Source organism: Aotus nancymaae, unplaced genomic scaffold (assembly GCF_030222135.1).
Source record: "Aotus nancymaae isolate 86718 unplaced genomic scaffold, 86718_ANA_hifiasm-v0.15.2.pri h1tg000014l, whole genome shotgun sequence".
In the NCBI taxonomy this organism is placed as follows: Eukaryota; Metazoa; Chordata; class Mammalia; order Primates; family Aotidae; genus Aotus; species Aotus nancymaae.
In genome coordinates this window covers 67858408-67873273 of record NW_026988425.1, presented here as the reverse complement: position 1 = coordinate 67873273, position 14866 = coordinate 67858408, and the positions used below count along the sequence as shown (strand labels likewise).

Sequence of the window (14866 nt, the reverse complement as noted above, 5' to 3'; positions counted from 1 at the left end):
ATAGGCAAAAAAACTGAAGCTTACAAAAGTAACTTGTCAAAACTCTCTTCACATGAGTTGTAAAGTAGTTGAGCCTATTTAATCCTGTATCCACTAATCTGATTGTATATATAATACACTAACACTGAGCAGAAGTGGCAGTCAAGCCAAGGAAATAAGAAAATAGGAAGGAAGTACACATTATAGAAAGAGTTGAATTCAGTTTTATTGGTAACTATCATTTATTTCAAGCCTGTATCTAAGTGGAGGTACATCACTCACAGTTAGACATAAGGAAATGGTGATTAGGAGCCACTGGAATGAGTTAAATTGTCGGCATGGTTGAGTTCTCAGGAAGAGTTATAATGATGGGGCTTAGAAAAATTAAGAACTGGTTAGGGACGGTGGCTCACACCTGTAGTTTCAGCACTTTGAGACTGAGGAGGACAGATCACTTGAGCCCAGGAATTTGAGACCAGCCTTGGCACCACCGCCAAACCCCAACTCTACAAAAAATTAGGCAGGCGTGGTGGTGTGCACCTGTAGCCTCAGTCACCCAGGAGGCCGAGGTGGGAAGATTAAGCCTAAGAGGTGGAGGTTGCAGTGAACTGAAATGGTGCCCCTGCACTGCAGCCTGGGTGACAAGAGTGAGACCCTGTCTCAAAAAAAAAATACAAAATAAAAGAAAATTTGAGAACTGAATCAGTCTCAAAAATGCTTAGAGAATAGAAAAATAAAGATTTCTCAGTGAATAAAGAACCTGAGCAAATGCAGTATATTTTGGCAATCCATTTTGAATTAGTTTCTGGAATTGGCAGATGGTTTTGGGATTTTTCTATACTTCAAACCCCAGAGCATAGATAAAAAACATGCAAAAATAAGTATTCCCATAAAGGTTACATTTCTGTCTTTTCCAGTTTATTGTGATCTTCACTGTACAGCAAGACTTTTGCAATGCAGAAACTCAGAATACTGAAGACAGACAATCCAATATGTTTTTGAAAACCAATTTTATTTTGGTATTATTACTCTTGGGTTTGAAAAATATATGTTCAGAGAAACTTGGAAAGTGAATTAGCCATATAAAATATTATTCAGTTCTGTGGAGGAAAAGTGAAAGTTGATGCCGGCTTACTACAGATTAGTTAGCTATTATTTTTACTTTGATATAGTTATGACCATTATAAATTTTCATATGGGAATAACAAAACTAGAGTTTTAGCAGTAATTGACTTTATACTTCCGTTGACTTAGAAAGCTTCATGCAGCCCTTGGTGTCAGAGAATGCGACTACATACATAACTAAACATAATTATCTGTTGAATATGTTAATTATGACAAGGACCAAAACAAGTATCATGAAGATGCTTAAGAAAGGATGAAAGCACACAAAGAACAAACAATAATTTTAACCAAAATCTGGCTTTGGTTTTATTCTTAAAATGTTAAAAGAAAATGGTATATTTTGTTTCTTACTGATTTATATATGATATTGTAAAAATTACTGAAAATCATTATGCAATCTAGAAAATGTCAGCTTTTCACTTTTGTAATCATTTTACTGTTTATGCTTAGAATTAAGTTGGACTTTTCACATTTTGGTTTTAAAATTAGATTGCTGTTTCAAAAAGTTTGGATTTCTAAAATACTTCTATTTTTTGTCTTCTTCTTCCTTCCCTTCCCTTTCCCACTCCCAGTGGACAAACTACATTCATGGGTGGCAGGATCGTTGGGTAGTTTTGAAAAATAATGCTCTGAGTTACTACAAATCTGAAGATGAAACAGAGTATGGCTGCAGGGGATCCATCTGTCTTAGTAAGGCTGTCATCACAGTAAGTTCCTTTTCTTCTTCATACAACAAATATTTATTGAGTGTCAACTATATATCAGGAACTGTTTTACATGTTCAGAATACATCTGTGAATAAGATAAAGATCCTTGCCCTTGTAGAACATACATTCTAATTCTTTTTCTCCGTAAAGTTATTTTATTGTGCTTTTTGCTAAATATTGTTATTTAGTGTAGACATGTAGTTTTTATCTTATTTATTTATTTTTATTTATTTTTTAATCTTTGGTTTCCTTGGACATAGACATGTAGTTTTTAATCTAGTGAATATATCAAACCAGTTTGAGGGCTTCAGGGAAAACAAAATGTTTGAAGCCTTTCTATTTGTTGAGACTGGAACAGTTACTTTGTAGGTTACTGAAAATTTAAAAATAATACATCTTATAGGTAACATTTTAAAATTTTAACTTAAAACATATAAATGTACATTCATTTATAAACTGTTTAACATTGAGCTAATGCCATTTCTTTGTGGAGTTGAGAGAAATTGTTCTTATATTCATAATACATGATTTGCTATTTCCAGTTTTGATTTCTCTAACGTGGAATAAAAGCCTAAAGATAACTTTTGAAAAACCCTAAGTATAGGCTCCTTCTAACTTTTTAGGATTTCCCCTTATATTTTGCAGTTATGTCACTTTTATCTAATTCAACATCCTTTAAAAGAGTAACTCACCTTTGTTGAGTCATTCTATATAGTTTATATTTTATTATTGTGCTTTTTTTGTGTTTTGTTTTGTTTTTGAGACAGTCTCGCTCTGTCACCCAGGCTAGAGTGCAGTGGTGCAGTCTAAGCTCACTGCAGCCTCAGCCTCACAGGTTCAAACAATTCTCCTGCCTCAGCCTCCCAAGTAGCTGGGACTATGGGTACATGCCACCATGCCCAGCTAATTTTTGTATTTTTAGTAGAGATGCGGTTTTACTGTGTTGGCCAGGCTGGTCTCAAACTCCTGACCTCAACTGATCCACCCATCTCGGCCTTCCAAAGTGCTGGGATTGCAGACATGAGCCACTGCGCCCGGCCTACTTAGTTTACATTTAACTTATACAGAAACAACTATTCCTTTTTGCACTTGTAGTACATAGACTTAAATAATGTTTAAGTTATGTAAGGATTGTAACAAGTAAACTGGCATAAACAGGTTTGGGAACAACCAACTGACTTGTTAAGCATATAACCCAACTAGTGAGAACAGAAGTGCCTGATTATACAAAAATAGCATACTAGTTAAGAATGGTCTGCATGCCTTGAGCAAAAAAAAAAAAAAGGTGTTGGCTAAAGCCAGACGGTTAAATATTGTAGTTAAAATATGAAAATGCGTATGTCAAAATTAAAATACAGATTTTACTAACCCATTCAAAGAGAAGTCAGTTTTTTTTTTGTGATAGAATTTATCTTGCTTCTAAAAGTGAAAGATAATATAATACTTCAGATTTCTGTTAATATCTAACTCTGATTTAATGTTTGTTACGCATTTAGGGAAAACCTTACAGTATTTTCACATTTTTTTCATACGTTGTTTCCCCTCTTGTATATTCAGAGTTTGAAAAGTTTAGAATTGAATATCAAGTTAGAGAAACACAGAAGAAACGTTTGGAAGTGTTGATAATGAAACTACTACTCTGCATTTGTAGAGACAATTTTAAGGATATAGCTTTAACATAAAAGCTCAGTATTTTGACTGGTATGCGGTACATTGTAGTGTGTTTAGAAATTGTATCTAGTTTAATATTTTGGGTGTTTTTCTTTCAAGATAGATTATTATTCATGTTAGAGGACAGGATAGTGGATGGAAATGTACTTTGCGATCTTGAGGTGTTTTTCTGTAGTCCTCCACTCCCCTTCTTTTGCATATTATTGGATGTTTATTTTTTTATTTTTTATTTTTTTTTGAGACGGAGTTTCACTCTTGTTACCCAGGCTGGAGTGCAATGGCGCGATCTTGGCTCACCGCAACCTCCGCCTCCTGGGTTCAGGCAATTCTCCTGCCTCAGCCTCCATTAGTTGCAATGCTTAACTCTTTGAAAATAGTATAATGATTGATACAAAAATGGGGAGGAATTAAATTTTATCTTTATTGTTCCCTAAGTAGTAGTATTCCTGTAATACCCTGCTAGTTTCTGTGGATTTAAACGTTGTTATTCTGTCTTGAATTATGGGCTATAATATTATTGCCTGGCTTATTTTGAGAAAATAAAATTTTTAATAAACATTTACATCCATCTTCTCAGGAAGAAAACAGTGTTACTTCATTGTAAATGGTTTTTGTTATAACTATATCTACATGCATAACTTTCATTGTGGCACATAGTAAAAGACATGGGAGGAACATGAAACAATTTGAATTCTTTGAAGGAGAAATACAGAAGTAAAAGTAAAAAGATGAATGAGGCAGCAAAATCTGTATCATAGTCCTAGGTACAATGAAACATGATAGGAAGAAACACAAGCATTTATATTATTGAACTTGAACTTTCCTTGCCCTGTGGGTTCACAGACTCCATGTTACATATTTAAAGAAAATTACAAAATATAACTGAATTCAGTGAACTCAGGATGAAGTTTACAAATTAAGAGTATGTACTTTAGTTAAATAAATGTCATAGTAATAGTCATCATTAAATTTTAATAGGCATCTCTTGGTATTTTTTTCCTTAAACATGAGCTATTGCCTATATCACTTAATACAAAGAATACATATTAATGTTTAATTTCTTTATATGGCACCCTTATGAAATTGATAATATTTGCATATGAAGAAATATGGGCTTGAGGAATTGATGTGACTTCACTATAACCATTCATTATTATTTGTTGGTGTTGGTGAAGCATCTGAGCCCACATTTCCTGATAGAGCCTAATCCATTTTAAGTTCATTCTTAGTTTAATGATTAAATCATTCCTAATTTATAAAAACAGTTTTCTTTAGCCGTGTGATAATAAAGTGGGTGAAATAATTTCAAGGAACAAAGTATGTCTTGGGAGAATTTATTCCTTAGTGTAAAGGCATTGAGAGTAAGTAGGTGAAAGGAAAAATAGTATTCCCTTATTTTGTGTAAAAAGAGCTATTTGTATGTAGAATAAGTGTTTGTGGAAAGACAGTTGAATTCTTCAATTATTATAGCTTGATACTTAGAAGATCCAGGCTCTGCTACAAAATTTGCCACTAGTAGATATTCTGAATATGTTAGTTGTAATTGTTTTAATTAAAAGCAAATGTTTATGGAATATTTACACTGTTTACTTTTTAAATTCTATCTTTTAAATAAAGTACACGATAAAAAATATAATTTGTGGCATTAAACAGTTTAAGAAATACATCCTGCTTTTTAGTCTTGCACTTAAAGAGACAACCACACTTAAATTTCTGGTCATCGTTTCAGAAAATGTGTAGGTCTCTACAAGGATTTGTTTGTTTATATCTTTCATAAATATTTACACAAATGGTATCATATTAAGTCTATTGTTCTGCACCTTGTTTTAATATATCTTACACATTAACTATTATGTTCTGTTGAATCATATGGATATATTATGTTTATTTGCCTGGTCCCTGTTTTTGCACATTTAAATCACTTCTCATTTTTAATACAACCATTATTGAAACAAATACGTACTTTAAATAATCTGTTTTTAGTTATTGTCAAATACTCCTTCAAAAGAGTAACGCTCTTCACTCTTACCAGTAGTGAATAAGTGCCTCTGTTTCTCCCTATCCTCAAGTATTTAGGAAGCTGGATTTTGGCAAATGTTAAAGTATTTGTCAAACTGCTACATTAAGATGGTATCTTATTTTAAATTGCACTTCTTAATCATGAGGTTGAGTGACTTAATAATTTATAGCCCATTTTTATTTATTTTTTCTTTTCCAATCGCTTATGCACTTTTTTGTTTGTTTTTCTTATTGACTTGTACAAATTATTTATATAATAATTAGCCATTTGGCACATTTGTTGAAAATATTTTCCCCATTGTTACTGGTCTGTTTCTTCTTTGCTCTTTTTATAGTCTATATTAGGCCCTAGAAAAATCTTAGATTTTTACTTACTGCTATTGACATTTTTTATTATGGCTTCTATATTTACTTGTTTAGATAGGTGTTTTCCTCTCAAAGACTATCTCTCTATATAAATGTAGATACATTTTCATCTAAAATTTACACTTGAGTTTTGATTCCTGTGGAAATTATTTTAGCTTAAGGAGTGATATTGATGTTTTTAGTTTTTTTCAAATGACTAATTATGTATCCTAGTAGCATTAATTAAATAACTCACCTTTTTCCAAGTAGTTTGAAACACCACTTTTATCATATATTATGGTCCCATGTTTATTTAAGGTTGTTTCTGGACTCTCTTTTGGGCATTTGGCTTGTCCTTCTTCTTAGTCCATGTTTAAAATTATATTGTGAGTATTTCTTCAATCAGTTCCTTAAATTGCTAATGATTCATTTGTGAAGATAGATGTAATTTGTTTGCAGTTACTAAAAGTAGAAGATACTTTGTAAAATAGGTAGAGATTTTTGGTATAATATCTTTAGATAGAATTGGTTTTCTTAAGTTCTGTTTGATGTCTTATCTTAGGCATCTGCCTTTGTATACCTAATATCTTGTTGAACTTTTAAAATCACCAAATGAGTAGAATTCCTATTATTCTTATAATAGGTGGGTTTTAGGGAAATTTATTTGCCAATTTCATGTTTTAATATTTTTAGAAGGAAAACTGAAAGGTAATGAAAATGTTACTGTTGGATTAAAAAAAAAAATTAAGGCCAAATAGTGATTAGGCAAGTTGGTTAGGGGGTGGTGCTGCAAGAGGGGAAGTTGAAAGAGCTTGGAAAAATGAAAGAAACTGATGGAACTTTGTCTCTACATAAAAAAAATACACAAATCGGCTGGGCGTAGGGGTATGCACCTGTAGTTGTGGCTGCTTTGGATGCTGAGGTTGGAGGATCTGCTGCTTCAGCCCAGCAAGTGGAGGCTGCGGTGAGCCAAGATCGTGCCACTGCCTGCCAGCCTGGGAGACAGAGTGAGACCCTGTCCCCCCAAAAAAAAGACAAGATACAAAAGCAAGGGAAGGAAGTGTTCAAAATTGAAGAGAACCATAAAAACAAACAAATTTTTAAAGTGCCAGACAAAGAATAGTCAGATCTAAAAAGTTTTTGCATGTGGAATTGTAAAATGAGAAATTATGTTATGGAAATGATGTTCACCAAATTGGATATCACCAAAGATGACAGTGCCATAAATAGTCATTATAAGAACTCCAGATTAGTGAGAAATCCAAGAAGTAGGCCTTTTCTCAAGTGTGCAGTTTTACTATTTTGAACTGTGTTGGTGAGAACTAAAGGAAGGAGGAAAGTATGCAGCAAGTAAAAGCACTAGATAAGAAACTGGTTGTTAATTCTCATTGGAGGAGCATTTGTCAGTGAATTTTTAAAGAAGTTAAGAATCTTGCTCTGCTGAGATTTATGCCTTGAGGAACTCATAATTTGTTTAACAGTTCATTTGAAAATAATATATTCCATCTTTCAATAATATATGATTCAGATAATTTAACTCAAATAGCATGAATGAAGTAGAAAGTATTTAAAATATTTGCTAAGAGGTCTTGAAGAAGAAAAACATGAAGAAGGATACCTGTTGAAATCTGGGGCTCAGAATGTAGAAATAAGTCACAGAAAATTATAATTTAAATTATATAATTATAAAATGTATTCATTTGCTAGGGTTGCTATAACAAAGTCTTATAAACTGGGTGACTTAACCGAAATTTATTGTTTCACAGTTCCAGAGGCTGGAAATAGGATCAGGACAGGAGGTTGCCGGAGTCTAAGAGTTTTGACCTGAGGATAACAATATAGTTCCCATAACAGGATAGCCCAATTGGATTATCCTATTGTGAAGCTCATTTTTGATAAACTCTAAGTAAAGCCTTTGGGCTTCCAGTCAGGAGATTCCGTATTCTTAACAATGAGCAGACAGCCGAGGATTACCAGTCATATGAAGAAAGTTTCCAATATGAAAGAGTTCAAGAGAATAAATGCAACACTAGAAGACAAATTATTCAGATGTCCAACAAAAATAAAGAAGGAAATTTGTCAGTATTTTTAAAGATAATAGTTTTTGAAATCATGAAAAAACTATATGAAAAAGGAAGAGTTTAAAAAAAGAGCTCGTGGAGATTATAAATATGGTAGCAGTGATGAAAGAAATGAAAAGAGTTAGAAGGTAGAATTATAGATGTTCCCAGAATGTAAAGAAAAATATTCTTTTAAAAATCATCTGTAATCCCAGCACTTTGGGAGGCTGAGGTGGGCAGATTACGAGGTCAGGAGATCAAGACCATCCTGGCCAACGTGGTGAAACCCCGTCTCTACTAAAAATACAAAAATTAGCTGGGCGTGGTGGTGCATGCCTGTAGTCCCAGCTACTCAGGAGACTGAGGCAGGAGAATCACTTGAACCAGGGAGGCAGAGGTTGCAGTGAGCTGATTGTGCCATTGCCTTCCAGCCTGGCGACAGAGCAAGACTTCGTCTCAAAAAACAAAAACAAAACAAAACAAACAAAACCCCCCAAAAACGTAGTAAATAGGACATAGGTAAAAATTAAAGGAATGATCCGGGAGTTCTAACATCTGAACAGTAGGAGCTCCAGGAAGAAAGAACAGAGGAGTATCAGTGAATGAATAAAAGAAAAATTCACAGAAATAAAGGATAGGAGTTTTACATTGAAAGGGCCGAGCAAGATCCAGTGTAATAGATTTTTAAAAGACTGATGTTAGACACATTGTGTCGAGTCAGATCACTGGGAAGAAGATTTTGGATGCCTCCAGAGGGAAAAAGCATTACAACAAAGGATACGGATTCAAAATGACTGTGGACTTCTCAAAAGCAATGCTGGAAGCTAAAATGCAATGGATCATGCCTACATTCTTCTGAAGAATAATTATTTTCAACAGTAAATTATATGTTCAGCCAAACCACCAAGCTAATGTAAGGACAGACTACAAGCATTTTAAAATATGGTCTCTACAAATTTACCTCTTGTTGTTTTAAAAAATATTTTAGAGATACATGCTTACATATCTACAAATGAAATGGTATGTTTAGAATTTGCTTCAGAATAATGCCTTTGGAACGGTGTGAATTGATGAGAATATAGATTTAAAAAAAGAATAACCATTAGTTAATAATTGTTGAAACCAAATAGTGGTAATAGGGTTCATTGTTCTATGGTTTTTTTACATATATGTGAAATTTTTCATAATAAAAAGTAAAACACAGACATCTGTCTTCTGCTGAAAGATATGCCCCATCAAAACAAGGAAGAATTAAATAAACAAAAGGAAGATGTGATAGAGGTTATTGTACTCAAAGTTTGATCTCCAGGGCAGTAACATCAGTGTAAGCTGTGAACTTGTTAGAAATGCACGTTCTCAGGCTCTGCCCCAGACCTAATGGATCAGAAACTCTGGATATGGAGTCCAGCACTCTGTCTTTAGCAAACCCTTCAAATAATTCTGATGCGTCCTAAAATTTGAGAACCACTTTCTTAAAGCAGGAAAAACAGCTGTGCTCAAGTAGAGAATGGATGTGACTGCTGTTTTGTATCATCTCATTTTCTTAACTGCTTGCTCTGGACTTTGATAGTTGCTCTGACATTTATTGAATCAATTGAGTTATACATAAAAAATACTACATTGTGCTACTAGTTCTAACAATCTGAACAACAGGTATAAAAGTTCAGATTTAAGAAACTCTTAAGTATAGTGATTGTATTAGAAATGGGAAGAGGTATGAGGGGAACATATGAACACGTCCTGTACCAACCTGGCTGCTTATCTGCACATTCTTTGCTGACTTTGCCAATTGAAACTTTTATTAATCTGAAATGCCTTTTCCTCCTCTACTATTAAAAGCCTATCTTTCCTCCTGGGATCAACTAAACCACAGCTTTTCAAGGAACCACTTTAGATCTCATTCTCATCTTTCTGTCTCTACTATCAGATTTATATATTTTTATTTATTTTAAACAAGGCCTAGTGCTATCACCCAGGCTGGAGTGCAGTGGTGCAATCATGTCTCACTGCCACCTTGACCTCCTGGGCTCATGATCCTCCTGCCTCAGCCTCCATTGTAGCTGGGATTGTAGGTGCACCACCACACCTGACTATTTTATTTTTTAATTTTTTTTTTTGGTAGAGACTGATTTTCACTGTTTTCCAGACTGGTTTCGAACTCCTGAGCTCAGCAATCCTCCATCCTTGGCCTCTCAAACTGCTGGGATTACAGTGTGAGACACTGCACCTGGCCATTACTATCAGATTTTTAAAACTACAAATAGGGACTGAGCAACTGTGACATACATTGTGCTAGCTATTTTATGTATTATCAGGAAAAAGGTGAAAATGATTAGGGAGAGAGAAGTAAAGGTGAGAAGAGCTACAACTGTTTTTCGTATCAAACCTTAACTCAAAGAGTTTAGATGATTTAACTCTTTAAATTGTGCATGCGCTTCCAGGTAGCTGAAGAAAGTAGTAGGTGGTAGGCTTGTGGTAAGCAGCATCCCAAAATGTTATCTCCCTAAAAGATACAAAGTAACTCCACATTTATATCATTTCTACATGAAACAACACCTTCAGCATTACTTGTAGATAGATAATGCCAAAACTGCAAAATAATCATGTAAGGAAAAGGTAACACACTCCAGTGCAGTGGTCCTACACACTTTGACCCTACTGCCACAAGGGTACACTGTGGCAAGGAAAGTTAGATCAATATATGTTCTTTGAGAAGACAGAAGGAACATTAGTGAGGAGAGCTGGAAGAACCACCAGAAAGATTAAATCTATGCTTTTTTTGTATTTTCAATACAAAAAACTAACCAGGCAGATCAGAGCAGGGCTATAGGAAAAGGATTTCAAAGTATGAGCATTTTAAAGGGCTAGACAGCCATTTAAGTATGATTTAAAGGGTTAGATTTCTGAATATATAGCTTCTGGAAGACTGAAAACAGAAGAGTTCTTTGGAAATTGGATGGTCAAGGAAAAATTTTAAGGACTTGCAAGAAAAAAAGAACCAAAAAATTAGAAGTTCCAGGCTGGGCATGGTGGCTCACACCTGTAATCCCAGCACTTTGAGAGGCCAAGGTGGGAAGATCATGAGATGAAGATATTGAGACCATCCTGGCCAATATGGTGAAACCCCATCTTTACTAAAAATACAAAAATTAGCTGGGCGTGGTGGCACATGCCTGTAGTTCAAGCTACCTGGGAGGCTGAGGCAGGAGAATCACTTGAACCTGGGAGGTGGAGGTTGCAGTGAGCCGAGATCACTTCACTGCACTCCAGCCTGTCAACAGAGCAAGACTCCATCTTAAAAAAAAAAAAAATTAGAAGTCCCATGATTCTCTTCTCTGCTATCAAAACAAAACTCCACTCAAGTATCCAGACTTCAGCAAATGGCAGAAAGAAAAAGATGCCATTAAACTAAGGATATTGTAAAAATGTCCCCAATCACAAAAATAAACAAAAGGAAAATTAAATCCTTCCTTTAGTGCATGAAATTGGGAAAAAATTCATACAAGTCAACTAAGGAAAATTCTAATCCTGTAAAATGACTTATCAAGCAAAAGAAAACTATTAGTATATACTCCAAATAGAACTCAAAGTATACAACACTTGGGTTTGAAGATAAGAAGAAGCACCTTGAGTCAGAAATTCAAAATCAAAAACAAAAATGGCCAAAAAAACAGGGAAAAAAGGAAAAAAAAAAGAATTGTCTTCAAAGAGTTGAAAGAAAATTACAATAGATTATCTTGAATGAAGAAAATAAGATACCAGATATTGAAAATAGAGTCAAATGAAAATTTGTACAGATGTTAAAGAAGGAATAGACAGCTGAGTGTGGTGGCTCATGCCTGTAATCCCAGTACTTTGGGAGGCCAAGGTGGGTGGATTCATGAGGTCAGGAGTTTGAGACTAGCCTGGCCAACATGGTGAAACCCCATCTCTAAAAAAAAAAAAAGAAAAGAAAAAAAATAAAAAAGAAGGAATAGATAACCAAGAGAATGAAAGAAAGTAAAATTAAAAGGATCAGAAAAATTACTGAAAATGGAAGACAGACAAAGAAGCACTAATTTTCTTTCATATTACAGGAATCTGAAGAAAAAAAATTTTTTTATTATACTTTAACTTCTGGGATACATGTGCAGAACGTGCAGGTTTGTTACAAAGGTATACATGTGCCGTGGTGGTTTGCTGCACCCATCAACCCGTCATCTACATTAGGTATTTCTCCTAATGTTCTTCCTCCCCTTCCTCCCCCTCTCCCCTGGCCAATAAGCCCCTTTGTATGATGTTCCCCTCTCTGTGCCCGTATGTTCTCATTGTTCACCTTCCACTTATGAGTGAGAACATGCAGTGTTTGGTTTTCTCTTCCTGTGTTAGTTTGCTGAGAATGATAGTTTCCAGCTTCATCCATGTCCCTGCAAAGAACATGAACTCATTCTTTTTTATGGCTGCTTAGTATTTCATGGTGTATATGTGCCACATTTTCTTTATCCAGTCAATCATTGATGGGCATTTGGGTTGGTTCCAAGTGTTTGCTACTGTAAACAGTGCTGCAGTAAACATATGTGTGCATGTGGCTTTACAGTGGAATGATTTATAATCCTTTGGGTATATACCTAGTAATGGGATTGCTGGGTCAAATGGTATTTCTAGTTCTAGATCTTTGAAGAATCTCCACACAGTCTTCCACAGTGGTTGAACTAATTTACACTCCCACCAACAATGTAGAAGCGTTCCTATTTCTCCACATCCTCTCCAGCATCTGTTGTTTCCTGACTTTTTAATTGCCATTCTAACTGGAGTGAGATGGTATCTCATTGTAGTTTTGATTTGCATTTCTCTAATGATCAGTGATGATGGCTTTTTTTCATGTTTGTTGGCTGCATAAATGTCTTCTTTCGAGAAGTGTCTGTTCACGTCCTTCACCCACCTTTTGATGGGGTTGTTTTTTTCTTGTAACTTTAAGTTACTTGTAGATTCTAGATATTAGCCCTTTGTCAGATGGATAGATTGCAAAAATTTTCTCCCATTCTGTAGGTTGTATGTTCACTCTGATGATAGTTTCTTTTGCTGCACAGAAGCTCTTTAGTTTAATTAGACCCCATTTGTCAATTGTGGCTTTTTGAAATTACTATTTTTGCTGTTTAGAACACTTGGAAAGAATTTTTTTTTTAAATGTTATGGGTACATAGTAGATATTTATGGAGTAGATGGGATATTTTGATATAGGCATACAGTGTATAATAATCACATCAGGGTAAATACAGCATCCACCACAAGCATTTATCATTTTTTGTGTTACAAATGTTCTAATTATACTTTTAGTTATTTTTAAATGTACAGTAAATTATTGTTCACTCTAGTCACTCTGTTGTGCTATCAAATACTAGATCTTATTCATTCTATCAAACTATATTTATGTACTTATTAACCTTCCATACTCCCTTCCTCTAACCTTCCCAGCCTCTGGTAACCATCATTGTACTTTCTATCTCCATAAGTTCAATTCTTTTCATTTTTACCTTACACAAATTAGTAAGAATATGCAAAATTTGTCTTTCTGTGCCTGGCTTATTTCACTTGACATAATGTCCTCCATGTTATTTGAAATGGCAGGATCACATCCTTTTTAATGGCTTAATAGTTAATTGTTTATATTTACCACATTTTCTTTATCCATTCATCTGTTGATAGACACTTATAACAGCCATTATAAATGGGATGAGATAATATTTCATTGTGGTTTTGAGTTGCATTTCTATGATTAATGTTGTTGAACATCTTTTTTCATACCTGCTTGCCCAGTGTGTGTCGTCTTTTGAAAAATGTTTGTTTAGATCTTTCAACCATTTTTTAAGTAGATTACCAGATTTCTTCTCTTAGACTTGTTTCAGCTCCTTGTATATTCTGGTTATTAATCCCTTGTCAGATAGATAGCTTTCAGATATTTTCTCTCATTCTGTGGGTTGTCTGTTCACTTTGTTGATTGTTTTCTTTACTGTAGAGAAGCCTTTTAACGTGATGTGATCTCATTTGTTCATTTTTGCTTTAGTTGCCTGTGCATGTGGGGTATTAAGAAATCTTTGACCATTACCATTTTCTGGAGCATTTCCCCAGTGTTTTCTTTTAGTAATTTCATAGTTTGAGGTCTTATATTTAAGTCTAATCCATTTTGATATGATTTTTGTATATATCAAGAGATAGGGGTCTAGTTTCATTCTTCGGCTTATGAATATTCAATTTTCCCAGCACTATTTATTGAAGAGACTGTCCTTTCCCCAGTGTATGTTCTTGGCACTTTTCTCAAAAATGAGTTTACTGTAGGTGTGTGGATTTGTTTCTGAACTCTCTATTCTGTTTCACTGGTCTGTGTATCTGTTTATATCCCAGTACCGTGCTGTTTCAGTAACTATAGCTATGTAGTATAATTTGAAGTCAGGTAGTGGAATTCCTACAGTTTTGTTCTTTTTGCTTAGAGTATCTTTGGTTATTCTGAGTCTTTTGTGGTTCTGTGTATACATTGTAGGATTGTTTCTTATGGTTTGGTGAACAATGTCATTGTTATTTTGGTAGGGATTGCATCAAATCTACAGATTGCTTTGGGTCATATGGACATTTTGACAATATTGATTCTTCCAGTCCATGAATGTGTGACATCTTTCCATTGTTTTGTGTCCTCTTTAGTTTCTTGCATCACTGTTTTATAGTTTTCATTGTGGAGATCTTTTACCTCTTTGGTTAAGTTTATTCCTAGGGGTCTAGCTCTTATAAATGGAATTACTTTCTTGATTTCTTCTTCAAGTTTTTGTTGGCATATAGAAATGCTATAATTTTTGTGTATTAATTTTTGTATCCTGCGACTTTACTGAATATCAGTTCTGATAGTTTTGGTGGAGTTTTTAGGTTTTTCCAAATATAAGATAATATCATTTCCGAATAAGGATAATTTGACTTTTTTTTTTTTTTTTC

The 14866-nt window shown here is 34.3% G+C and overlaps 1 protein-coding gene across 5 annotated transcripts in view; it reads left to right on the top strand.

Annotated features, from left to right (window-relative positions):
* The window catches only part of CERT1 (ceramide transporter 1), a 143317-nt gene that overhangs the window by 3806 nt on the left and 124645 nt on the right, over positions 1 to 14866 (top strand). For all 5 annotated transcript variants that reach the window (XM_064376060.1, XM_064376062.1, XM_064376063.1 and 2 more), the window contains exon 2: positions 1677 to 1811. In XM_064376060.1, coding sequence (XP_064232130.1) covers positions 1677 to 1811 — 135 coding nt within the window. The remainder of the gene's footprint in view (positions 1 to 1676; positions 1812 to 14866) is intronic.